Source organism: Perca fluviatilis, chromosome 8 (assembly GCF_010015445.1).
Source record: "Perca fluviatilis chromosome 8, GENO_Pfluv_1.0, whole genome shotgun sequence".
In the NCBI taxonomy this organism is placed as follows: Eukaryota; Metazoa; Chordata; class Actinopteri; order Perciformes; family Percidae; genus Perca; species Perca fluviatilis.
In genome coordinates this window covers 9,005,976-9,033,726 of record NC_053119.1, presented here as the reverse complement: position 1 = coordinate 9,033,726, position 27,751 = coordinate 9,005,976, and the positions used below count along the sequence as shown (strand labels likewise).

At 40.4% G+C, this 27,751-nt stretch overlaps 1 protein-coding gene across 2 annotated transcripts; it reads right to left on the bottom strand.

Annotated features, from left to right (window-relative positions):
* Positions 1-83: 83 nt before the first annotated feature.
* On the bottom strand, positions 84-27,751 carry slc6a15 (solute carrier family 6 member 15). Of its 2 annotated transcripts, none has more exons than XM_039807541.1 (12): positions 27,604-27,751; positions 25,182-25,697; positions 19,698-19,855; positions 18,565-18,691; positions 18,251-18,432; positions 11,215-11,325; positions 8,915-9,156; positions 8,193-8,391; positions 5,660-5,852; positions 4,465-4,624; positions 2,951-3,113; positions 84-1,411 (listed from the first exon to the last, which is right to left on the bottom strand). In XM_039807541.1, exons 2-12 carry the CDS (start codon positions 25,480-25,482, stop codon positions 1,031-1,033), a joined length of 2,217 nt encoding a protein of 738 aa, XP_039663475.1. In that variant the 5' UTR covers positions 25,483-25,697; positions 27,604-27,751; the 3' UTR covers positions 84-1,030. The 2 variants fall into 2 exon arrangements, with proteins under 2 accessions (XP_039663475.1, XP_039663476.1); XM_039807542.1 differs by having other exon boundaries at positions 25,182-25,831; positions 27,604-27,746.

Below are 27,751 nucleotides of genomic sequence, written 5' to 3'. Positions count from 1 at the left end.
TATGTAATGGGAACCTGATATTTGGACTGAGGAAAAACCATTCTGCCATTCTAATAGACAAAAAAATAAATAAATCACATTAGTTTCAGGTTATGGACCATATTTGATCTTTAATCTTGACAGGGAAAAAAAGACGTTTGCATTTGAAGCAATTTCATGGAAAAAAATTATTTACAAAGAGAACTCAGTCCTCACAAACATTAACAGCACATTAGTAAAAAACAAAGACACGAGTTAAGGATTTGAAGTACTTCTGAACCTTAAAAACACGGTGTTCTGATATCCAAACTATCAAGATAAATATATTTATAATATTTATATTATATTTACAGAATACCTTAAATATACAATGTCCATCATGTATTCTATAAACAAATATAAATGACTTAGGCACACTTTTGTCTGAAACAATCATAGGAGTGGTTTTCAAAGGCCATCCTCTCACTGTTTGAACTAAGTTGACCTGAACTTTTCTCTTGAGTCTTGCACTGCTACTAATCTCAAGACTTGCACAGCAGTTAGGGATCGTAATATACACAATCGGTTTTTTTTTACAGCAGGATTTGAAGCTGGCTTGATTTACACAGCTCACAGACACCGGTGCAGTCCCAAGATGACCTCTTGGTACCCCTAACTCGCTCCTTTTGCAGACTCCTCTTTGCAGATTCTTGTTCAAGTAGGCCTGGTGGACACGTCCACCTTATTGCTTCCATCTCCCCTGTAGCATCTACAAGGAGGAGGGAGCAAAGGCCGGAGGGAGCAGGAGCTAGAGGTGAGTTTGGGACGCAGCCAAGCAAATGGGTAAAGGGTTAGACAATGATGAGATTTATTCCCACACCTTTTTTTTTTTTTTTTTTTTTTTTTAAATATAAGGTTCAGAGACAACAAATAAGAGCAGCTACGTTATCTACAAAGAATATACAGTACAAGTGAAATATACATGTATGATACGGCCAACTAAACGCACGCAGAGGGGTGGAGGGGAAGAGCGGCCAGCCGGTATGGCCGGGCAGGGCTTACTATAGTCAGTCTATAAGTCCGACTCGGGCATATCCGGCAAGTCGGCCATCAAGTAACCGATACCGTAACGGCCGTTGGGTGCCGTGTCTGCGTCGGGGCCACCGCTGCCGCTCTGCTTGCGGTAGATGCTGTTGCCGGGCATCGGCGAGGGCTGCTCGCTGGGCGACTTGCCTTGGATCAGGCTGGTGTCGTCATCCTCACCCGGCCGGGCGGTCTCCTTGATGATGCGGCCCTTTTTGTAGGAGACGGTGGAGAGGCCGCTAGGGCCGTCGTCGATGATGTTGAAGTAGCGCAGGCCGAAGACCACGGGCACGGGCATGATGGCCATCACCACCAGGGAGATGCAGACCACGATGCCCCATGGAGGGAAGTGCAAGGTCTGCTCTTTGGCCTGGAGGACAGACAAGAAAAGAAAAAAACAGCAACAACGTTTGTAACCGGTTTCAAATGTTGACATTTTTTGAAAAGTCCTAGTTGATGATAACTCAAGAGTCTAAATGCGTGAACACTTGTTTATCTCAAGACAAACTGTTCAGCAGAGGTGGTAAGCCATCCAGGTTGTGACATACCTCACCCTGTAATCAACGTATTCAGTAGGCGGCCTCAACAACAGCCACATACATTAAATATATTGAATGTACTGTGTCAAATGGCTCCTCTGCTCTTTTCCCTGAAGGCTGATGTTAAAAGTCTAAAAGAAAAATGTCGGAAGTATTCTCAATTTCAGACCTAGGTTATAGAATACTGCGCTATACAAATAAACAATTGTGCTCACCAAATGCTGACACCATTAGTTGTTAATGATAAGTTTTCAGTGGGAAAAATGCCAAACATGAACTAGTCTCAGCTTCTTAAATATGAAGATGTTCTGCTGTACTCTGTACTCTGTTATTGTAAATTGAATACATTTGACTTGTAGACTGTTGGTTGGACAAAACAAGCTGCTCCCGGTGCGGCTGTCAACCGGTCACACAGACCTCTGTAGTGAATTTGCAGCCATAACCCCCGCAAAAGGCCAAAATAGCCAATTTGTCTCTCTTTATCTTCATTCTTCTCCTCCTCAGCACCTGCTCATTAATGTTACGGCTGCCATCACACAAACATTTTGCAATAAAAGCGAAACTGCTTACTTCCTCCATAAGCTCCCTAACTTTAGTGCAACAGGGTGCTGCGTCTGATGTTGATATTGTTCTTTTGCGCATTCGGGTCAGTTCGAAACCGCAAACAGTTCACACTGGAATCTGATATAGGCCACATTTTAATGTGTGTGTAATGTGAACAGCCAAAAAAAAAAAAATAATCTGAATTAGGCATTAAGACTTGCGGTGTGAACGTAGCTTTTGTGAATACTTGAATTTTATATAACTACTATCTATTAATCACACTTTTTTTTATGATAATGAAAATGTCAGCCCTGCTCTCATCACTTTATTTCAGGAGTCTACTTGAAGGCATTAAGAAAAATGATGACCAATTGCTGTTCACTCACTCAGGTAAGGTAAATGCATCTCAAAGTGAGGCTTCGTACAGCTGCCGGTGAACCTAATTAGCTGCTTTGGTGAGCTGAGAAGCGTTAGCCTCACTGGACAAATTAAGGAAAACTACAGGGACACTGCCCCAATTGGCCTTTGCTCCACTTACTGAAGCTTTTAAAATGACTAAGTTTTCTCTTGATGTGATCAAACAGGTGCTTGAAGGTCTCTGTGGTAGACGGCACATCCTGTTGATTGTCTGAGGGTTAAAGGACGCCCTGAACGTGTGCAAACTTTGCCTCCGCCCCCCCCCCTATTTCTATCTACTGCCTCATTTTACTTTGATCCCTTTTTAAATGAGCTTTTTACTTGTTCCAGGCTTTTAACAACAAGTGGGAGAACTTCCACCCCCATTGATCGCCGGTCCCAGGAGAGACGAGCCGGAGACGTTGACTCACCTCTTCCTGTATCCAGGCACTGTAGCTGGGCGGCGTCATGGACAGCTGGATGAAGCTGGCGCACAGGAGGACCAGCAGCAGGATGGGTGTGATGTACTTCCACATGTAGTAGTAGAAACGGTACGGCGTGAAGCCAAGCATGTCCTTCAGGTCTTCAAAGAATCTGAGAGAGTGGCGGCAAGGCGGGGGGGGGAGAGAACAGAGCGACGCAGCGGGAGGTGAGATCAGATGTTTGTGGTAAAGAACTCACAATAGTTTCACATGGCTGCTATATAGTAAACCTGATGGCCTTTACATGCTATTTATATATGGTGTTTTCATGGCTCCTTTTAAAATCGTTTCATTCAAACAATATAGCCGTTCATGGGTCCAAAATGAGTGGTTTCGCAGGCTAAGAGTTGGTGTTAACCATCTCAGTAACGGCTTGTTCCTATGGGGATCACTCACAGCATGCAAGACAAAACTGAGAGCGGACTGTAAGCTTTTAAGCCTATGCAAATCTTTATAGCAGGTAGAAACACAGCTCTCAGTTTGTGATCAACTTTGTGTAAAAAAAAGTGTATATATATATATATATATATATATATATATTAAAAAAAATATGTATATAATAAAAAAAATAATAAAATTACAACTTTAAATTACACACACACACACACATATACACATTATATATATATATATATATATATATATATATATATATATATATATATATATATATATATATATATATATATATATATATATATATATATATATATATATATATATATATATATATTAAATGTAATTTAAAGTTGTAATTATTGTTTGATAAAAATGTTTGAAACAGAAACACAGAATGCAATGATTGTGGCTGCAGTTTTGGGGGTTTTGGGTGTTTACCAAATAATCAAATTATATCTCACATTTACTTATAGTTTTATTTACATGTTCCAAGAGATTAGTAATTCATAAAAAGTTGATGCAGATGCAGGTTTTTTTCCTGGCTCAGAATGGGCCTTTGTGGGGGGGGGGGGGGTTACGAAAGTGGCCTAAGCATGATGAGTCTGCGTACAGTAAAGATAAGAGTCTGTGTTACCTTATTTGACAGAAATCTATGCCTTTTCCTGTTATTTCTAACAATTTCATAATCAGAAAATGTATATTATGCTTGATTATAGTAAATAAAACCCCAATTAACAAAACTGGTTAAAAAAAAAAATTAATATTTCACCAGAAGAGTCTGACACAGCCTGACTCTGGAGATAAAACTGAGATTAGCTCTCATATTCAAGTTAATGTTCTGCTTGTTTAACAGTTGTTTGGTAAATTGCTCTTCAACACATTTAGAGAGGATTTTAATCACTATTTCTTTTTTTCTCAATTCTTGAAATTTCAGTGGTAGTGATTTTTCTTTTGGGGCTGGCTAAATCCTCTTTAGGGGGTGGGTGCCAAAAAATCCTCTATGCAGGAAAAACCCCTGAGGTGATGATGATGATGATGATGATGATGTTGTGTACTGTACTTACTTATCAATCCCGTAGACCCAAGCGATGGCCACGTTCTCCAGTACGACCACGATGAGCAGAGGCAAAGTAGCCGAGTAGTCGTCGAACATGGTCACATAGTAGTTCCCTGAGCGCTGGACAAACAGGAGGCCAATGGAGAAGGCCAACGCGCAGCATCCCACTGCAGGAGAGGAGCAGGTTGTTAGTTACAGCGCGTACTGGCAGATATCTTACAATACATGTCACTCTAAAGGTTCACATTCAAATGTGAAAAGTATTATATTGAGCGATACATTCATACATACGTTTCATACGGAAACAGCATTGCTGTACGTCTTTATGAGTGGTAAATTCAGTAGGTGTGGTGGCACTATCCCCCCCCACTAACATCCAAAATCAGATGAAAAGAGTAGAGATAAACTGAGCTAAAACAGAGTATGTAAAAAGTAGAGCAGGACCCATTTAAAGCTATTTGAGTCAAAAAGACCAGTGGGATGGCCCACATCTGCTCACGGTGGTGTGCAACAGCCACGGAGCCATCGTTAATCAAACCGGTCATGTTTTCTGTGGTCATTTTCTGAAATATTTCTACTTCTCTCCTAATCTTGGGTACTTTATCCCTTTTTTTGGTCTCTGAATGCAGTGTCAAGGTAAGTTGAAGGGTAGGTTAGACTGTCTTAGCTTTAGTTCATGTCTGTGGAGGGTTTACGACTTTGGCATTCATAACATTACAACATACATATTTCTCTTTAAACAAATATATTCACATTATTATAAGTCTAACCCATCAATCTTTGGAGAAGTTGAGGAGTGCATTTCCTATGCGAGTTGGTTCACACTTCATAGACATCCAGGGATTAAGCTAAACTAAGCCAACCTCAACATTCAACATCCAAGAAGGCTGCACAGGACTTTTTTCAATCCAATCCCCAATTTACTGCCTCCCTAATTCCTGCACCCACGACATTTGTTGTGACACAGGGATCATAATTCCTTTACAGAACTCCACAGAATACCTTCAAACTGCACACTAGGACACACAAAAAGTGGTTTGTTTGACTTAATCTAAGTATAAAAAAAAATTGTGCAATTGCACTGACTTTACAGAATGAATTGTGTTCATTCAAACTATTTTCAGAGCACTTCAGTCACCATTTTAAAAAGTCACCTGATACTCACACGAGTTAAAGAAGAGGTACTTAGAGGTCTCATTCACCTGTGAGAAATTCCTTGCGGACTTTGAAAGTGTCTACCAGCGGAGTGAGGATGCCCTCGATGGTGCCGAACATGCTGCCCAGGCCGAGGTTAACCAGCATGAGGAAGAACATGACGGACCAGAAGGGCGATGCTGGGAAGTGGGTCATGGCCTCTGTGAAGGCAATGAAGGCCAAGCCTGTGCCTTGGACCGCCTGTTAGGGGGAGAGAAGATATGGCTTGACGTGGGTGACTTTTAGGGATTTTATTAACCTTTATTTCTAATTCTCCTGTTATGCAAGTATAATGAAAACTCGAGACACTCATCTGTTTCACATTAAAATCCTCTCAGCCGTTCTGCAGGCATAATCCCTTCCCTTTCCTGAAAAGCTTTTATTGTGAAACCGTTAGAGAAATTTCGATTTACATACTTTCTCTCTTGTTATTATTAAACTGTTTGCATCGAATAATATTATACTGAATACTCTAAACAAGATAACTGGAGACATTGCGTGTCCTTGTCTGAGCACGGTGTGTCCCTGAGGGGCATACATGCCCTCTCAGACCAGATAGGGGAGACGTCATCGACTCTGACAAGATAACAATTGACGACATCAACTCTGTATCATGATTTATTGCATTTCACTTTGTATTATAATGTGGAGAGCTTTTCGTTAGCTCATTGTCTGTACTATTCTGTAGTGCGGTGACTGCCTCCTTGTTGGGTTCTCAAGTAAAATGAACTTTAATATATCTTCAGTGGTCTCTGTCTATTATTTGATAATGTAATTATTCTAACAGAAACGTTAGCATAAAGTGTTGGATTTGAATAGCAGCTTAACAACATAAAATTGAAGCAGTGGAGAAGTGAGCACATGACATGGCTATGCTGTACTGATGTAGTAAAAGGAATAGTTTATTTGCTTTTTGGGCTGAGAGTTAGATGAGAGGATCGATACCACTTGAATGCCTGAACAGTAGAAATAGTGCAGCACAAAACCCCCCTGTATAACCACAACATGCAGTTTTTACACTTCAGTTTTTGTACAGAACAACTAATGAGATATAATGTGTTTAGAGTGGTATCAGTCTTCTCATCCAACACTTAACGTTAGCAAAAAAAGTTAATTAGTGTATTGCCCAAAATGTTAAAAAAAATATTTCTTTAATGCTGTGGGGAAAGTACATTATATTCATGCCAATGTTTTCTTGGGCTCTTATGCTTTTTCCTCTTCTTCTGGTTGTCATGTTTTACCACATTTATGCAAGTAAATAAGTAACAAATTTGAATTTGACCCAATTGGCAATTTTAGACCCTTGGGCTTGAGCCCCCCTACATTTCAACTCAGCACCCCTAAAAATTCTAATAATAAATAAAAAAATCAATAAAAATAAAAATCAATTTTAGTGCTTCAAGTTAGAGATTGCGAACATGTCTGTTAGTGACAGAGGACAAACAATTACAGGTTCAAAGGGACTGAAACAGGTTTGATATCCTGTGTCGCTGTAGCCGATGCTATGCACCTGTTACCCCGTCACATGAAAGGGTTAACCGAAACGTAGCTTTGGCCAATCGGAGGTCATGGTGCCAGACTCCCGCCTTTGGCTGAGTCTCTATCTGATCTGTCAGAGGGAGAGCAGGAGTGCGGTTGGAAAGTTTAACCTTGGTAGTCCCCAGAGAAGAAGTTGGTAATTTCATGGCGCAGATTAGAACCCAAATTGAAACGTAAGCCACTAAAATCGCTGAATGTTAGAACATTGTGTCAAATCGGTCGTTATCACTGTGACTTCTAAAGTGTCTGCTGATGTTGTTGTTTAGTAGCTAGCTCAGAGATTATCAGCCAATAAAATTACTGATTTAGCAGTTGCATGCACTGCATCAGTGTCACATTCTCATAAGGGGCTGAGCCCCCCTAAAGGTCTGATCCTAGAATCGCCCCTGGTTTGACCAATGTTCCACACTTGTTAGCAGGGTTTCTGCAGGTTTCACAGAGTCAAATTTAAGACTTTTTAAGACCATTATGAATGGAATTTAAGACCTTCATCACAACGTCGCTTAGCTTGCACTTCCCCATAGCCGAAGAATAAAATCCGTTTTATGTCTGTGGTACAATCAGAAAGAGACTAGCACCAATAACACAATAGCTGATTGCCTGCAATATAAGTTACATGTTGGTCTCATTTGTAGTCATATCCCCACAGAATAAAAGAAAAAGTAGCATAATGAGGTAGTGTTGCATGGACGTAGGAAAATTAAGACCTGTTTAAAATGATTCAAGACCTAGAACACAATACTACAGCGAATTTAAGACATTTTAGGGCCTAAAATTTTGATTGTGAAATGTTAGACTTTTTAAGACCCCTTTTTAAGACTTTTTAAAACCCTGTGATAGGGTCATGATGACATGGAAGCCAGTGCCAGTTGCAATCGCTGACGATGAATGCTTTACCACACTGACTAAATATCACACACCCATGTAAGTAAAGAAACTAAACAGTTTAAATGAATATGAATGAAACTGACATGTGTTTAGACTTGCAGTTTTTGCATGTACCTTATTGAGCTCGTCCTCAATGCTGCAGGACGCCAGTCCCAGCGTGTGGAACTGGCCCTCCTTCACCCTTTCGATGATATCGATCATCTGTTTGTAGTCCTCAGCACTGACCTGGCTGACGAGAGTGAGGTTGATGTGGTGGGGGATCAGGCTTGGTTCAATGCCATTCCCCAACAACGACACTATCTTGTTGGTGTTTCTAAAAAAAATTAAATAAACAGGCAGAAGTTTGTTAGCATGTCGAGCTTTCCATTGTCGCGCAGCATATATAACATCAAAACATCAATTTTGCTGGCTGAAGTCACGACCGTCACTAGCAGATTTTATGACTTTATGTTAAGTTAGTCTCGCATTGCCAGACCTTCCTCCACAGCGCTGCGGAGGAGGGTCTGGCTAGTCCACACAGCATTCCTGGATGGGCGAAAAATGTGCTCTGGTTTATTGGCATTTCTTTAAACCAATCGCAATCGTCTTGGGCGGCGCTAGGCGCTGGACGGAGCCACGGTGCCTCTGCAAAATAGCCTCGGGAAGGAACTTGTTTTGGTGGAACGTGTACGTTCGAAAGTTTTCGTCGTGCAACAGAAAACTCAAGATTGGACAGATGGTCTAGCTACTTGTCTGGATTTACCCTGCGGAGAAAAAAATCCACCGGAGTTTAAAATCCCAACACAAAGAAAGGGGAAGGTAACGGATATCGGCATCCGATTATTTGTATTACTCACAGTGCGACACATTTGCTGTTCATTATGTTGGCTTTGAAGCCCAGCACAGCAAACACTACCAGGGTGGCCAGCACAGAGGTGAAGAAATTAATAAAAGACACCAAGACGGCATCGAAGTGGCAGTTGTTGTCCCGCTTGTTGTAGCTGGAGAAGGCGATGACGCCGCCGAAGCCGAGGCCCAGGGCGAAGAAGACCTGCGTGGCCGCCTCTCGCCACACCTTGGCCTCCAACATGATCTCCAACTGAAAACACAACACGGGAAGAGTTGGCTTAGTTTGGCGACACAGTCTACATTTAGGGTCATCATTGAAGGAATATGGTTATATTTGTTTTATAGAGCCAACATCGAAAAATATTTCCATGTCTCTTTCGATTATAATATGTCTATATAATATGTATAAACACTGATATTTTCTTACACAGGGATTTCTTTAAAGTAATATCACAAATGCTTTCCACACTGATTAAATACTCACTACACCACATACCAAATAGGATCAAATTAAAAAGAAAATTCTGAAGTTAAGGTGCCCCCAAATTCCCGAAGGATGATTTTTTCATTTTATTTTCATTTTTCTTTAGTTGTAAATTGAATATTTTTTAGGTTTGAGACTCTTGGTCCAGCAAAACTTATTGACTTAAGACTTATTAATGCAATGTTCTGATATTTAATAATTAAATTTGACAATGTAAAGAATTAATGTGGTAATATTGTAAATACATTCAATAAATGTTTAAATTAGTTTGGGGTGATGATGGCTGGATGTTATGCTATGACTAGCTATATATATATATATATATATATATATATATATATATATATATATATATATATATATATATATGCATTAGGCTCAAGTCTGTGTGTGTTCTGTTCTTCACCTGGCTGCAAGAAAAAAAAAAGAAAATTCATTTTAAGCTAAGTTGAAAAGTTAAAGTGGAAATGTGTGGATATGTCTACTACGTTGCTTTAAAGGAGGCATATCGATCAACAATCCTTTATCTCAATTATTTTTTAACAAGTAACGTTAACATTTCTGTTTGTATTGTGCTAGTCTGGCATTGCCAGACCAGTCCACACAGCAGTCCACACCGCCTTGGGCGGCGCTAAGCGCCGGACGGAGCAACGGCAACGCTGCCTCTGCAAAATAGCCTCGGGAAGGAACTTGTTTTGGTGGAACATGTGTACGTTCAAAAGGTTGTTTTAGTTGTGCGACAGAAAACTCAGATTGGACAGATAGTCTAGCTAGCTGTCTGGATTTACCCTGCAGAGATCTGAGGAGCAGTTAACCATAGTCCTCAGAAATCCACCGGAGTTTAAAATGCCAACACAAAGGAAGCCCAAGGTTACGGACATCCGGCCATCAGGCGGAATTTCTGGCTGCACCGGAGCAATCCCGGAAGTGAAAGGTCGTGGATATACTGTAGACTATATTATGCAGACTCTCAATGCGCCGTCTTGCCAAATGACGGTTGGCATTGTGACAGTTTCCATGTCAAAGTTTTGTATTACAAAGGTCTTAGAACGCCCACGCAGCAGGACTTTGATGTCTGCAGGTACTGTACGCTGAAGATGGTGGCAGAAAGAGTCGTTTGAAGTCGTAAGATGTCAGCCGGGGAGACTGAGCAGACACACCAGACAGACAGACAGACAGACAGACAGACAGACGCTGCTGCTGTGAACGAGCATCTCCGCCTGGTTGGTTACATAAAGCCTCAGTAACTCCTGTTTCCATGGTGACATGATTCCACAGCCTGAGGTGCCATTGGCCTGTTGCTGCAGAGGAGCCAGCCTATTACAGTGTAGATTTCATTTTTCAGCTCAACAGTGCCCGGGTGGATAATACAAAAAGGCTTTGATGTATATTCCTGATCATTAGTGTGTAGTAAGTATAAGAAATAATTTAGTAAAGCAGGGGCAATTAATTGATTGGTGACTATTTTTTGATAATTCATTTATCATTTTAGTCATTTCTCAAACAGGAATGACACACTTCTGCTGGTTCCAGCTTTTCAGATGTGAGGATGTGTTGCTTTTCTTTGTTATATATGATAATAAACTTAATATCTTTAGGTTTTGGACCATTGGTTGGACAAAAACAATCACCTTGGGCTCTGACTAGATGTAATTGTTTACTTTTTCTGACATTTTATAGACAAAGTCTGATCAATAATGAAAATAGCTGGAGCACTCCCAAACACTTTGTCCTTGGTGGCTTTATTTTCTCCAAGCAGCGATCCCTGCTCTGAATTTGCACTTTTAACTGTTCAGAGAAATGCTGACTCGAATCGTGCATTACCTTGGGTGTGAACATGTGTCGAATCCCGTCAACGGAGCCCTTCAGGAGCAGAGCCCGAACCAGGAAGCAAATCAACACGACGTACGGGAACAGGGAGCTGAAGTACATCACCTGTAAGCAAATAAAACCTCCTGTCAAATGGCATCAAACTTCTGCCGTCAGCCTGTACTTCGACAAAGTCACGCTGCAATATTTGCTGACGTCTTATCACCTCCTCTAAGCGTGGCACACTGTGTGTTGGAAGACATGAGACTATCAGGAGCGATGGATGCATAACTCACACTGTAATTAGAGGTGAAACTGTCAGCAATAAGGACAACATGTGTTTCTAACGATCACAAGCGGCAAAAACTGAATCGAAGGTGCATTGAAATTCAGTTGTTTTTTTTTTGTTAATGCCAATGAACTAGTTTCAAGATAAATTAAATGTTTACCCAGTCTAGTACAGACTTAATTGGACCACTTTTGATGTACATTATGTCTCGTTCAGTGCCAATTATCATGGGTTTCTACATTAGAGTAGCATTCAGAAATCTTGACTATGAAATGAAAATAACTGCTGTTCAGTTCCTGTCAGAAAAAACACTTGTCAGACGATGGTGTGTGTGTGTGTGTGTGTGTGTCTTTAGAAAAGTACAAAAATAAATGTAGTGCGATCTCAACGCCTGACTATTTATGCAGTGTTGATCATGATGATTTAAAATGGTGCAGAAAAACAGTTCTGTCTGATGTCAATGACAATTTTTGTTTCTTTCTTTTGTTTCTCATTTATGTTGAGTGTGAGACACATTTCTTAACTTTTCTTTTGTGTATCTCTGACAATGACAATATATCTTCAAGTAGCGATGACTACCGTGAACATTGAGTAACCAATGTCAGCAGCACGGTCCCAGGCTAGAACTGGTAACTGCTGAGCCTGTTCAAGACCCTTTTGTCCAATTATTGCGCTAATTAGACAGTGAGCCGCCTGTCTTTCCCTCCCCTCCCCCCCCACCCCTTCTCTGTGTAGACTTGGGTGGTACTTAAAGACTGAGAGACCTGACTCAGCTGCTACTCAGTGACACGTTGCTTTACAGGACTGGCAGTGGGGCGTGGGTGCAGGCCCTTGGAGATGTGGGAGAGTTTGGGGTTGAGTCATAAGCACAGTCAGAGACATTGCGTTTCTCACACGGTGGTCCATGTGTAGCTTTGAAGGAGACTGTGTAATGTCTCGTCTTAGAAGGAAAGGGATAATTTTCCCCTAATCGAAAGCAGGAATAATTCATATATTTGAAAGTTGAGTCAGTGACAAGAGGAAGTTTAATGATTTTCTCCCAGTGCTTGGAAGCAGAAAAAGACTAATTTCTAATCTGGGATTATCCTAAACGTGAAGTTCTTTTGTGAGACTCACACTCTATGTCTGAGTTTGTCCCCCATCTTTGTTATCCGGTAAGGTACAGGTTCTACCTCTGAAGGAAATCATACTTTTATTTTAGAGTTTGGTTTCTTGACAACAGCACAGATACAAAGTTGGTTATACGTTAGGTTTTCACGCGCATTGTAGGGCTGGGCGATATGGAGAAAATCAAATATCACGATATTTTTGACCAAATACCTCGATATCGATACCGCAACGATATTGTAGTGTTGACTATTGAGACTATGAGATTTTGATAAATAATCATTAGTAATGTGGATATAATGACTAAGTGGGTAAAGGCAAATAATAGAACAGTTACAACAGTTTCTGGTAAATTCAGAAAATGACATCACTTTACTGTAATGCAGCCTTTAAAACCAGGAAAAGAATAAACTTATGCCATATTACGATATCCAAAATCTAAGACGATATCTCATATCAGTCTCATATCACGTTATCGATATAATATCGATATATTGGCCAGCTCTAATGCATTGTGAAATGCATGGTGCATCACAGCTTTGAAATATTTCAAACGTCATAACTGGAATACATTTCTTTGCTTAGCGTTTCACTGTCCTCAGCTGCAGCTCTTGTCAGTCCTTGGCTGATGAAACGTTGTAATCTTGTTTAAGAACACGATTGTGGCCTTGGTGAGCACAAAGCCTGCTATTTTGTGTGGAAAGCAGATATTTGCTCCTTTGTAACCTCAGTCTTACGTTCTATCAAAAAAAGAGACTTTTATTATGGAAGATTAGGTGTCATGGCAGATGTGCTTCTTGCAAAGGTCATGTTCTGAGAACTGCACGGTTTCTGATCATAGACTGATACTAAAAGTTTCCCCATGATGACAGACAGACATGCAATCGTTAAGATTCTTCATAATGTGTCGGTGATCTAAAGGATTTTACATCTAAAAGAGATTATGCTATTTATTATTTGGCATATAAGTGGTTACTACTTTTAAATACTTGCTATGAATTTCACCATTTTACCAAATCCACGACACGCCCCTTCTTTCCCCCGTCATAAGCCATTAATACCTTCCCCCACTTTTTCTTTTGGCCACCCTCCTGACAATCAAGCCAAGCCAAAAGAGCGCGTATAACCATGGTAACCAAAAATGGCCTGATCCCTTTCACGCCCACCCACACACACAAATGGGAGAGAAATGCAGATGGCGATAGGGATATTCCTTGGAAAAAGCCTTTTGTGAACATGGGTGGAGAGAGGGCATTAATATTCTTTTGTACCACACAGCGCTGGTTAAACTTCAAAGACACTTCGAGCTGGCCCCTTCGAGGGAAAGTTCATGCCCATTTCTACTCTGGCCAACTCAAAAGGCCATCCAGAAACACCAGGTAGTTGGAGGACGACCATTTGGCTCAAACTGAACCAATAGCTGGGGTGGTTCTGTTGGCTCTTTACAAAAATGAGGGGTTAGGCCTACTTCTTTTTCTTAACGACCATATATATATATATATATGCTGCTCTCGAATTTCAGAACAGACTCTAATGGCGTCTCGTTGTGAATATGATATCATATTTTACGAAAATAGTTCACCGAAACGTGTTTCTGAAAACATTTTAAGTGAGACTTTTTGGACTTGAATTACACCTTTAAGGTGAAATGGTTGAAGGAATGTTTGAGAGCACCGGAGTCTTTATGGTACTTTATACCCAATAACATTTTTATTAGCGTAGGAGGTCTTAAATTTGTATTGAAATGTAACTACAATATTACAAGATTGCCGTTAAAACTATCCCAATTTTATCAACAAGCCCTTTTGGCCTGGAAGTTGTGAAATTCTCACTACTTTTCTCCACACAAGTCTATCTTATGGAATAATGAATGCATCACTAGGGGGAACAAGTCACTCTATTTGCAAAATTGGATCAATAGAGACATTATCTTCGTAAAAGATCTTTTTGATTGTAATGGTCAATTACTTAATTATGAATCTTTTCTTAGAGAGAAAGCATTCCCAATAACGTTCAAAGAATATAATACAGTTTTCAAATCTATACCTAATGGCATATTAGAATTAATGAAAAGTTATAAAAAACAAAATGAAGTTACTGGTTTTAATTTTACTCTTTATATAAACGGTATGGATATTATGAGCAGTAATTGTACTAATAAGCACATTAGAAAATGCTTTCTGAATTTAAAGAAAATATCACAAATTTTTCTGGAATTCTCATTTTACTGATGTTGACTGGCACAGGGCGTGGCTTGTTCCCTTTAGATATTGTATCACGAACAAAGTTAGGGAATTACATTTGAAAATATTACATAATATATACCCTACAAATGTATTTGTCTCGAAATTCATGCCTGTTGATAACTATTGTAGTTTTTGTAAAACAGAACAAGAGTCGTTAACTCATCTTTTTTATGGTTGCTCATTCTGTATTGCATTCTGGAAAAGTTTTGAAGATTATATGGTATCTAAAACAAATCATACAATCACACTTGAAGGGAAACATATTATTACCTATTTTGAATGTAAAGATAGAAAGTTGTGTAATATTGTAAATCTCTTTATTTTATTAGGTAAGTTCCATATCCACAAGGCAAAATTTTCTAGTTCAACACCGTGCTTCAAACTATTTCAAGTTGAATTTGACATGTACTTTGAGTCTCTTAAGTTGGTATCCAATAAGAAAGCTATTTTAATATCTGATATGTACTCAGACCTCTTTGTTTAAATGCCCCTGTTGTCTTTATTTTTAAAGTCTGTCTCCTTTTGTTTCCTTTATTTTCCTGTTTAGACTTCTTCCTTTTTTCACTTTCATATATTATTTACACATGTTTGTATTTTATTTGTTTACATATTGCGTTGATTGAATTTCTGTAAATTATCTTTTGAAATAAAGTTTATAAAAAATTTTTTTAAAAAGAAATAGGCCATGCAGTTGCTGAATCTGTCTTCATTTCAGATCGACAAAGCTCAGTTTAAAAGATTTTCGTCAGATTTTGAGAGGCGGCGAGCCGACCGCTCCTCAACGGTGGTGTGTGGAGTGCTGCAGGTCACGTCACCTGTATTTTTGTAAAAGCTACACTGAAGTTTTTAGTTTGATAAATGCAAGTTATTTCAATTGTTATTCTGTAATATTTCAATCTTCATGTGCTAAAAAGGGTACATATGTTCCTGTAAATGGCGATACACACATTTTTCTGCCAAATAAATGATAAGCTTGTTGAAATCATCAATGTCTTCCCTCTTGCTGTATCAAAATCTTACCTCGCTTTCCTCAGAGATGGTCCCAATAGTGTGCTTAAAGTCAAATTCCGTTTGTGCATGATTACAAGATAGAGCTACGTTTTAATACTGTGTCCTACATTGTGGATAATTAAGCAATATATCATATGCTGAAGTATATTTCTGGAGTGTTAAAGAAAAAACAACAACAAGAACCGTACAGAACCAAAAACCGTGACCCTAAAACCGTGATATGAACCGAACCGTGGGTTTTGTGAACCGTACCACCCCTAATATATATATATATATATATATAACACATACATATACACACACACTGTACAAGGACTTGAACATCATTCACGCTTATACAACTTCTCTGATAGAAGAGCAGAATAGTCATTGTAACAATGATTGTGGTTATCAGTGGTATTTCTTGGCAGGCAGCAGGATGTAGCAGACAGAGGAAATGAGACTTTCTAGTTCTGCAAACCCATTGTAGCACAGGTCAAGATTAATGTACCTCTCTTGGCAAATTTACACACAATTACAAAAAAACTGGTTACAGTCTAATAATAGTTACTTTCTGCAAAGCACCTACATCTTTCTGACTCAATGTTTATAACCTAAGAAACAAATCCTTAAAGATGCATATTTTTATGGCCAGAAGGGTGAAATAAACAAAATAAGCAGACAGATATACAGCAACATTTAACAGACTTCAAAAGCCGTTATGATTAACATGGGAACCGTGTATTGGTCCAAAGGCCCATTATTCGAAAAACCGCAATAGTTCGAAAAATTTCCAATTGGGCCGAAAGCCCATCGTCTGTCCAATCCAAAAATAAAAACAAAATCCCACTGCCCTGAAAATACACACTGGAGTTCACCGACTGTTGGCCTTACTTCTTTCCAGACTCTGTTGACCTATTGCTCAATTAAACAGATAACCTATAAATCATAAGGTATGACTCCTTAAAAATATATATATATTTTTTTTAAATTTCAGCTGATATTTAGCTTTAACAGCTCTTCTGTGAACACCGTTAAATAAACAAAAGTTGGCATTTGTTTTCAGGATAACGGGCCGTCAAACTATGGACTTTCAGTCCAGTGGGAAGTTTTTTTTAAACTATTGGTGTTTCGCAATCATGGGCTGTCGGACCCATGGCATGGCTCCGCTAACCGCAAACAGACACAGCAACATGAGCATCCCACTGGAGTCATGTTCCTGGCTACTTGATAAATGTTAATTGAATTTATTCTCTTTTCAGCTCTGGTTTGGTCTCCACCCACTCCTGTGAAAAACAACAGCTGGGTCTTTAGCTGCTAGATGTTCCACTTTCTTCACCAGCTAGTCGCTGACTTTGTGTCTCTGCTGTTTATTGCGTACAGTAGCTTTGTCAGAGCCTTTGTGTTGGAAGCAGTTGCGTACAGCAGTTGATGAATGCAGCGGAGATTGAACCATACAGTAGCCTAAATGTGCTGTAAAACCAAAATAATTAGCAAAAAGAGGCTTTAAAGCTACAGAGCTGGGTGTTAATTCTCCATGATTTTGGCACTTTTACAAAGACTCATTTTATTGAGTTTAGTTGACTCAAATTCTGTAAGATCTTACTCTATTGCAGACAAAAAAATGTGATCCCTGAAAGATACAGTACTGTATTCATTTTGACCCCACACTTAGTTGTAACCCAGCCCAAACCTGACGTAAGAAGTGGGGATAAGACCCAAATCAAATGCCTTCCCCATCAAAGCTTATTCCGGGAAGATTAAAAAGTGCGACCATTTTTCCAATTAGCGCAAGCCTAACTTTGCAAGTACACCGGCTAATGCTTGTCATATGATACGAGAAAGTGTGGAATGATAAAGATCATCTGTAAAAAAGAGGAGGAGGAGCGCGGTGAGTTTGCAAGCAAACGCCAACCTTTAACCAGTGGGCTAATCCTTCCGGATGCTAGTCACGCTACTGTCAGCTTTGCTACCCCTAAGCTAAAGTAAGCTGAGCCAGAAATCTCACACAAGATCACATGAGCTCTCGGGGTCATATCTGAGACTGTATCATTAGAAACATTCGTCAAGTCACATTACAGTAGTCACTTAGCAGTGTCTTTAGACCAGGCATCAATACAGTTTGCACTCTATAAGCCTCTACGTTAAAGTGAGCTAATTATGTGTGAGAGGATTTTCCAAAACACTTGGCGAAAAATGGCCTTTTTGTTTCTGTCACTGTTGCACATTTTCAGGGGTACAAGAGTTAGAATTGTTATAACTAGTTATATAGGCCAAGCTGCCAGGACTGCAGGGCAGCTGAAGTAAGCCTCTCTTCTCTCCTTCTCTCACACATGTCTCCTCTTCTGCCCCATCCCCTATTTGTGAAAACACATTTTCTCTAAAAAAAAAAGCTATCAGAGAACCAAATTCTCTTTACCTTCCCAGAAGACTGGATTCCCTTGATCATTGCGAGACAAACAATAGACCAGGCAACCAGCAGGCACACGGTCATCTTCCAGTTGAGTCCTCCACCCACAGAAATGTTGTCGGAGATGTCCAAGGCCTCGCGGTACCAGTAGTAGGTGGTAGCCGAGCTCTTCTCACACTCGGGCACCACATCTATGGACAAAACGTTAGCGGTTACAGCCTGTGTGTTGTGTACCTCTTATAAAAAGGAAGTGTAGTGCCTGTGGTTTACAGAACAAGCACTAAAAAAAGCCTTATATTATAATATGTCTGATTGCGTCTTACATGTACTGGTCTTGTTCTTGATGAGTGGGCACTCATGCCATGGCAGAGGTTGCTGGAAGGACTGGGAGAAATAGAAGAGACTCCAGCTGATGATGACATTGTAGTAGAGAGCCACGAAGAAGCACACCTACAGGCAAGAGAGGCGAGTTAACTTCGGACAAACTAAACCAAAACACAGAAAGTTATTATTTATCTTAAGCTATATACATCATCATGAACCCTACCAAACGTGATCCGCATATATTCAGTATGTCATTTTTTCCCTCTTATTACAACAAAAAGAGACTTTCATTTTTTGAGTAAGGTGTCACAAAACCCCTTAAATTAACATTTTTGCCTAATTTAGACATCCATTAATGACCAATGTACAGTATCATCATTTTAATCATACATTTTTTGTCATTTGTGTTCTTAAAGTTACAATCTCGAGGATCTCCGTTTCATTCTCTTTGGCGGCCCCTATGGCGATAAGCGGTAATTGCAAGCATGTTTTTGGATCTCACTTTCGCTTGTTTTTGAAGTTTCATCGTCATGGGTCTTCACCGAACTCTTGACTTACTCGCAATGCTAGCAGTGACCCGAAAAAAAAACAGTACGCCACTTCACACACAAGTACGGAGCCCCTGAAGGGTCACGGCGAGATTGTTTTCGGGGACTACTTTTGCATTATCTCGCAAAATGTTATGCGTTCCCTCTCAATATTTTGTGTCTCCTCGCAATATGTTTTGCGTTAGCTCGCAATACTTTTCTTCTTCCATTACTGCTGAGCCATGTTTCTATTTCTGCGTAGCTGCCCAGCGCAATGCCCCAGTATAGATCAGCTCATTGACTTTTACATTGAACTGGGTATTAGGCTGTTGTACTGCTCAAAGGGAATATTCATAATTCGTGTCACATTCGTGTTTAAGTTCTATAATTAATATTGGTTCTAAAAATGTAAGACAGGATAATATGAATGAACCAAAACAATAAATGTATCAAAGAATCTACAGCTCTCCTTGGCTTTAATTTCACAAAGTTACTGTTACTTATATTTAATTATTTACAGTAGCATAATAATTATTTACTATTCTTGTTTCAACCATGCTCTTCATACTTCTGCTCCACTTTTACTTTACTGTATTATGACTCACCACACAGCTGGCGAAGCCGATGCCCCCCAGCCGAGGGCTGATGTAGTTCCACACTCCGATGCTGCCCCTGCGGATCCGCTGTCCCACGGCGAGCTCCAGGAAGAACAGCGGGATCCCAATCAATATCAGCAGGATGAGATAGGGCACCAGGTACGCTCCTGCCAGTCAAAACAATACATACGACAAGTTAAATAAAGCACATGCAAAAAAAAGGGGAAACTGTTTCATCAGATAACTGTAAAAAACCATTCCTATTTCAGTTTACCTTACCCCTATGGTCACACATTTCCCCAATTCACATAAACACGCGCAGCCTCTTAATAATATCAGTTCCTAATTTACAACGAGCTGCTGAGCTGCATCTGTGTGTCTCCACCTAATACATCCCCCATGGTGTGTGGTGCAATCAAATAATTCTGGAAACCAGGAAATATACTGACGTCTAAAATTACCTAAATTACAGTGGGATTACTTTGAGGCACATTTTAAAGACGGCATTCATCTCTAGAATTAAGGTTTCAGGGTGAATGACTAACATCAAGACAGGCTGTAATAGTGTGGTGCAATACAATACAGAGGTGCACATCTCTTGTGACAGTCAAGAGTACTTGTGAGCGGTAAGACTGCCAGGCACATGATGGCTGGAAGAGAACGAGAGAACCTAAACTCCTTGTTTCGAAGAAACGGCCGGTGGTTAGATGAGTTCAGCGGCACCAGTTTTTAAATAATGTGCCTTTTATTTTCTTGTTACATAAGGAGCGATGCAATGTACGCACGATGCAGTGGGGAGGCTTTTTTCTTTTTCTCACGTGAAGTTCTTCTGAGACTCAACTACGGAAATCTGTTGGAAACCATTGCATAGTTTGTAAACTGCATGGCCACTGATGGAAAAACCAGCCAATCTTTTCTTGAAAACAAACTTTTTGGAGTTATACGTTTTGGGGCAACAACAGTGCTCATCTGAAAATCCCCTTATGTGGCTTTATTTTCCCTCCTCTCACAGGCTAAACCACAACACCAAACGTTAACATGGGCGACTTGACACACTTATATTATATGAGTCATATATACTGTATATGAGTCTGTGATGACGGCGTCTAAACTTCCGTCATGGGTGTATTGTTTTTAAGATTAGCTTCATCCCTGTTTCAACAGTGTTTATTGTTTCATCTGGCCGGACGTTCATTCACAACCTTTCCTGAGTCCTGCTGTCCCTCCCAGGTTTGACTTGGTAGGGAGTGGTCACAGATAGGGAAATAAATGTGTGTGTCTGTTGTTTTAAGCGTGTGTGTGTGTGTTTGTGTATGTACAATATACTAACTTGTTTCTAATATTAAACACATCTAATTCTGGTAAACTGCATACACTCAGTTCATCCTGGGAAGAGGCTTTAAACATCAGTCAGCATCACAAACCCCTCTGGTTTCCATTGTCTTTTTTTTAAAGCCCTCGACTCCCACTTTCCCTTGGACATTCGAGCACTTTGATGGCACTTTGTGAAAGCAAACAGCCTGATAAGAGTGCGTTTCATCTTTTCCTAAAATAGTTTCCCAGTTGTCTTCACTTGCAGATATCTACCAGTAAAAAGCTGGTTTATCCTGTCTAGGCACTGTCCAAATGAGTTTGTTTTTTTTGCAGCACCACATATACAGCGACATGGGGCATGGAAGATTTGAGGAATGATTCACCATATCAAACACAACCTTAAATATTGCTTATTAAGTTAATCTATGCTTGAATGGAGGAGAAATGAATGGAGAAACAAAACAAAGGATGACGCCCAAAGGTTTCTGACCAGATGTGTATTTGAGCTACACTGTTTTTGTTTCGGAACAAATTTGGAACAGCAGGTTTTGGCTTCAGAGGGTTGTCGGGTAATTCCAAATGCAAGCGCAGGTGTCGACAGAAGGCACATGTGCATAAAAAAATGATAATGGATACACTGCCGTTGGTGTGTACAAACTTTCTAAGGGGCAGGGGTGAAAAATGAAAGAAGGGACACTTCTTCAGCATGTGACTTTAGGATTTATTCTTGTCCTGAGGTAACACCAAAACAAAATGTGGGGCGTTAAGGCCACAAGACTGCCATCCTCCCGAAAAACGACCCCGTAAGTCGTTACTTCAAAGCAACAATTACAACCCGTATTAACGTTTATAGTGGTGGCGCCCTCTAGTGGCTGAAGTAATTATGACGGGAGCACGGCAGAAAGTGTGACGAACACATAGATGGAAAAATCCTGGATGAAGGTAAGAATGTTTGCTGAGGTTGTAAAATGCAATTAGCTACTTTTTAGTGTTAACTTGCCACTTTGTGAGGCAGATGAAGCACCGTGAATGAACACAGTGTTTCCTTTAGGATTTCTTTTAGCAGTGGGGGCAGGTCCTCTACTTCTAGTACCACAGGGGACTCAGAACACAGCCCTGGGGTGCTCCGGTGTTAAGTAATAGGGTGGAAGAGGTGTGTCTGCCCACCCTGACCACCTGGGGGTCCGACCTTTCAGGAAGTCAAGGACCCAGATGCACAGTGAGGTGTTTAATCCCAGGCCCCTTGAGCTTTGTGACGAGCCTGGAGGGGACTATGGTGTTAAACGCTGAACTGTAGTCAACGAACAGCAATCTCACAGAGCTTCCTTTCTTTTCCAGGTGAGATGGTGTGGGAGGATGTGTGCTATGGCATCTTCCGGTGATCAGTTGGGACAGTAGACAAACTGTAATGGGTCCACTATGCTGGGTAGTGTGGACCAGATGTAATCCTTGACCAGTAGTTCAAAGCATTTCATCACTACAGACAGTGAGTGCCACTGGGCGGTAGTCATTCAGGCAGGCTGGTCTTGTTTTCTTGGGCACAGGAATGATGGTGGACTTTTTGAAGCACGTGGGTATGACAGACTGAGCCACTGACAGGTTGAATATCAACCTGAAAACCGGCACTAGTTGGTCAACGCACAGTTTGAGGACCCGCCCACTGATACCGTCAGGTCCTGCTGCTCTTTTGGTGTTCACATGCTTGAAACGTTCTTTACTACTTTCTGACATTTTTCAGACGATTATAACAATGCATAGAGAAAATTAGCGTTGGATCCAGCACAGTACTCGCCACACAACCATAAAAGGAAATGTACTGTATAGTAAGTAGATGAAAGGCAACGACGTGCATGCACACATCAGATCTCATACCCTCATGAAGATCTGCTCCATTTTAATGTAATTATAGGTTGACCAGAGCGGTTTAAAAAACAGACCTGAAAACTGGACAGCATCTAGAGAGAGCACCCCACCCCCAGAGATTATATCCTGTCTGGACAACCTGTCTGACACGGTTTCATTTAATCAGCTTTCTTGAGGCAGTCAATGGTTTTACACAATGTAATCTCCAGGTGGGAAGTACATCACCTTATCACCTTCCTGGGACACACACACACACACACACACACACACACACTACACATTAGAGTATTAACCCTGCAGTGAGTATGAAATGTAACACAACAACACGAGTCAAGTAGCTAATTCCTGGGCATTGTGGGAAATGCAGCGGGGGTTTATTTGTTGTTATTGTTAGACTACAATCATGAGCATCAGAGCTGCTCACAGAATGATTTCCTACATGTAGACAGTAGAGTTCTATATATTTGGCTTAGCTGTTGTTTGTAGGGGAAATGTTGCAGACTGCACACACTGACAGAGACACAGATGGTTACTGCGACTCTCATGTCGACCCTGAAGCTCTCTGAGCAGTCTGGTTTTGACAGACGGGTACAAAATAGGAAGGACTCTTTTTCTCCATCTTTCTTACACACAAGTACTGAACCCGTTGCACATGATACAATACCTGCATCGGTTTGGTGTGTGTTGATTCTACATATGCATTACAGGACTAATCAGGAGGAGCCTTTTTAGTATCCAAGAGTTGAAACCTGATGATATATTTAGGCTTTTTGGAGGAGATTAGCGGATCTGTTTTCCAACAGTTATTTCTTAACTCAACACTTTTTAGACATGCACATTCACTTTAATAGTGATTAGATGTTGACCCTGCGCCCACACTGTAAACATAGTATCAGTACAGCTTCATAATAAAAGCTACATGATCACTTTGTGAGATTGGGAGCCGCATATAAATGTGACTAAAGTAATTAAAAGAGGAAGACTTTGCTTCTGGTATCTGAGCGTATAGAAATCCAATTCCAGGAACATTTCTGTGACAACACAGAAACAGTGATGCAATCCTGCTCTATTCCTTCACAAGGCCATAGAAGTGAGTCAAATCCATTGTTAATGTTGTCCTCATTTGTCCTCTGTAATAACATATACAAGACACAGACGTGTCCATTCTTGGATCTTTGTACTCTCAGAAACTAGAATGGTATAGTCTTCTTCTGTACATTTGTTTTAAGTGTTGCATCCCTGCTCCCATCCATGACGCACTCTTTGTAGTTGGCCTTTTTTATGTTTTAATCTAAATTTGCATCTGGCCCTAGTGTCATATAATGGCATTGTGCTTAGTTTGACTGCTGTCTGTCTGCACATCAGCGTATGTGAAATGCTCTGCAGGTTCATTTTAATGTTGATGATTTAGTAACTCTTCAAAAGGATACTTCCAGTTCATTACAACTTGAATCTTAGTTTCACAGTTTTTGCCACTCATTATTGACATTTTGGATGTGCTCACTTTCTGTCGTCGCTTGACTTATATCTAGGGCTGGGCAATATATCGATACTATATCGATATTGATACATGAGACTAGATATCGTCTTAAATTTTGGACATTGTAATATCCTGATATATGATAAGTGTTGACTTTTCCTGGTTTTAAAGGCTGCGTTACAGTAGAGTGATGTCATCTTCCGAACACAGCATACTGTTCTAGCTGTTCTATTATTTGCCTTTCCCCACATAGTTATTATATCAAAATAACTGATGATTATTTATCAAAAATCTCATTGTGTGCATATTTTGTGAAACCACTAACTGTCACCCTACAATATCACCTCGATATCGAGGTATTTGGTCAAAAATATTGGTATATTTGATTTTCTCCATATCGCCCAGCTCTACTTATATCCAACCTGTCTTATCATCTTAATGCTTGCGTTTCTTGGATTTTGATGTAGCAATGCCTTTAGCATTTCAAGATTTCAGCAACTTTTTGTCAAGCCGAATTATGGAAATGATAAGTCAAAACTATGAAAATAAGACCCCCGTTGTAATAACCAAAATTGCCCTTTAAGTCATACACAGTTAAATCATAGTTGTGTTCAATTGTGAAGGAAATACTAAATAGACGATTTGTTTGATTCATTCATGAATTTCATATTTTCATTCAGTTCAACTAAATATAAAACAATTTGGGTTTTTTAAAATATGTTTTTATAGTTAGTAAATCATTTTACCATCAATATTTCTTATGACTATAATGGTGATTTTTTTCCATATTGCCCACTCCTACTGTATATGTGGTGGTCAGCTAAAATGTAACTCACCCCCTCCGTTCTTCTGACACAGGTAGGGGAACCTCCAGACGTTTCCCAGGCCTACAGAGAAGCCAACCTGGGCCAGGATGTACTGGAGCTTGCTGTTCCAGGCCGGCCGTTCCTCCTCTTCTCCATCCGAGCCCCCTTCCTCCACATCGCACTCTTTCCTTTCCCCTTCATGATTGTTGACGATCAACGAGCTCTTCTTGAAGGAATCGTCACAGGCGTCCTCGTTGGAAAGCAGGTCTTTGACAGACTCCGTGACATCGTCGTCAAGCTCTCTCTTGACGGCCTTGCTGTTTTTGGGCATTTGATAAAGCAAACAAGGGCGAGGGGTGGAACGTCTTTTTAGTTGGCGGGCTGGAAGGGCAGGGCCGGCGTCTGGGAAAAGTCACTTTCTGGAACTTTGACTGTGCAAAGCTGCGAGTTTGAAGATGTTTGGGTTCAAGGGCCCGTGGGGTTTGAGACAGTTTGTAGAGGTTGAGTGATCAGGAAGTGGTTTATTTCCTCATTATCACCAAATGTCTGCGGGGCACAAGAGGAAATGTTGCAGTTGGTAAACAGCCAATAAAAGTGAAAATCCTGGAAGAGGTTGTCAGTCATCAGAGTCTGGTCATCGGTTTCAGTTTTGGGACTTTTCTTTCAGCTTTTCATTTTTCCTTCATGAATTAAAAAATAAATAAATAGTTTTTACCCAAAATGAACTGTATATAACAAAAACCTGCTGACTTTGACAAATGAATACTAGAATAGACTTTCTGTAAACCTTGTTTTAAAGATCTAAAATGTCTAATTAAAACCCAAACTCTAATCATATAGTCTACACAAACAGTAATTTAACTCAACAACCCAAACAAGTGTTTCAGTCGGATTTTAATCATAATTTTGTTTTATAGAAAATAATTCATGCTGTTACACACTGTGCTTAGGCCTATCCCATAACATCTTATATGAGTAGGAAACAGCTCATACCAGAAATTAGTGAGGATTCAGAGTTATTTCTCACATGGAAATCACATGGCTGGCTGGGGCAGCAAAATCAATGAATGAGGATAGTTTTATTACAAGTCATTGTTCTCCCAAAAACCAAATGCCAGGGAAGACTAGGCTGGTTTGTGGACGGTGACTGGGACAGTGACAGGTCGAGGTATGGAGACGATCACGTTTCCAGCCTCCTGAATAATTAAAGATAGGAGGCCATTTGCATACGAACCCAAACACTCCTTTTCTCCGCAGCTATCCGGGATACGGAAAAAAAAAAAACTCAAATAGCCTCTATGAAAGGATATCAGCTTCCAAAATACAAATAGGAATGCGAGCAGACATGCGCCGGTCCCCTGACCAAAAGGCTGGAGGAAACAAAAGGGTTACTTAGATCTCTTTTTGTCCTGTAATAGTCGCAATCATCATGTATTTACTTGTATCACCGCTATGATTATCACTATAGCCGATATAAACAGCGTTAGAATGGATGCAAGGGTGTGGACGCTATCCACCCAACGGAGGGTTAAGGTGCACAACATCCCTGTTTCTATAAATGTCAGCCTCCTAGGGCGTCTTGGTCAGTTTTACATATAATTTATGCACTTCAATATTTTCATAAAAACGCATCACCGGCGCGAACTATCGCGGAAATATTCAGATATGCATCCATCCATGTTGCAGAAATACAACATGCCTCCCCCCCCCGACGTTTCACCAGGAAGAGGATTAACTGATTAATAGAGTTCCCTTTACCGCTTCCAGATTAACCTGGTTTGTGTGAGGCAATAGGCCGTCCTTTCATAATCCAGCGAAGGCAACATAAGCAGCCAAAAACGACCGCTGATGCTGAGTAGCCTAACCTTCACTGCAATATTACGGGAGGCTGTTAACAGGAAAAGGGATAAAGCAATCAGGCCCATAGCATGAAAACGAGTGTGATTGTGTTTAGGCTGCAGAGGATGAACGCACGCACAAAGATATTTTCTTTTTCTCTGTCTGCACATGACTCAGGAACGACGAGTCAATACACGGGTCGAGGTATACAACGGGCAGATGCAGATGGATAAAGGGATACAAAATAAATAAATAAAATAAACCCAACAACACACCGGTGCCATGTGGCTCGTTGTTCTACCCAGTTTTTTTTTTTTCGCGCATAAATTAATGTGCTGCATCCCGCCCAGTCTTCCTGACATCTATTCGAAGTGTTTCATCATTCACACAGCCACATCCTGCGCACTGGTCTCTCATTCAGCCTCTTTCTGACTCTCTCTCTCTCCCACACACACACACACACACACACACACACACACACACACACACACACACACACACACACACACACACACACACACACACACACACACACACACACACACATCATGCCATGCTTTTATCATTAGCCTAATAGACATCCATTGAGGGTTCTTTGATGTAGCCTACTCACCAGTGTGGAATATAAATCGTCCTTTTGCTGAAATGATGCGTCTCAAGGAATGAAATTATGAGAGCACATGCACGGGGGAGACATTATCACTTGCTTCTACGTGAACCAGTCCGGCCGGTGTGCTGCCACAGACTCCGGTGCCTTGACT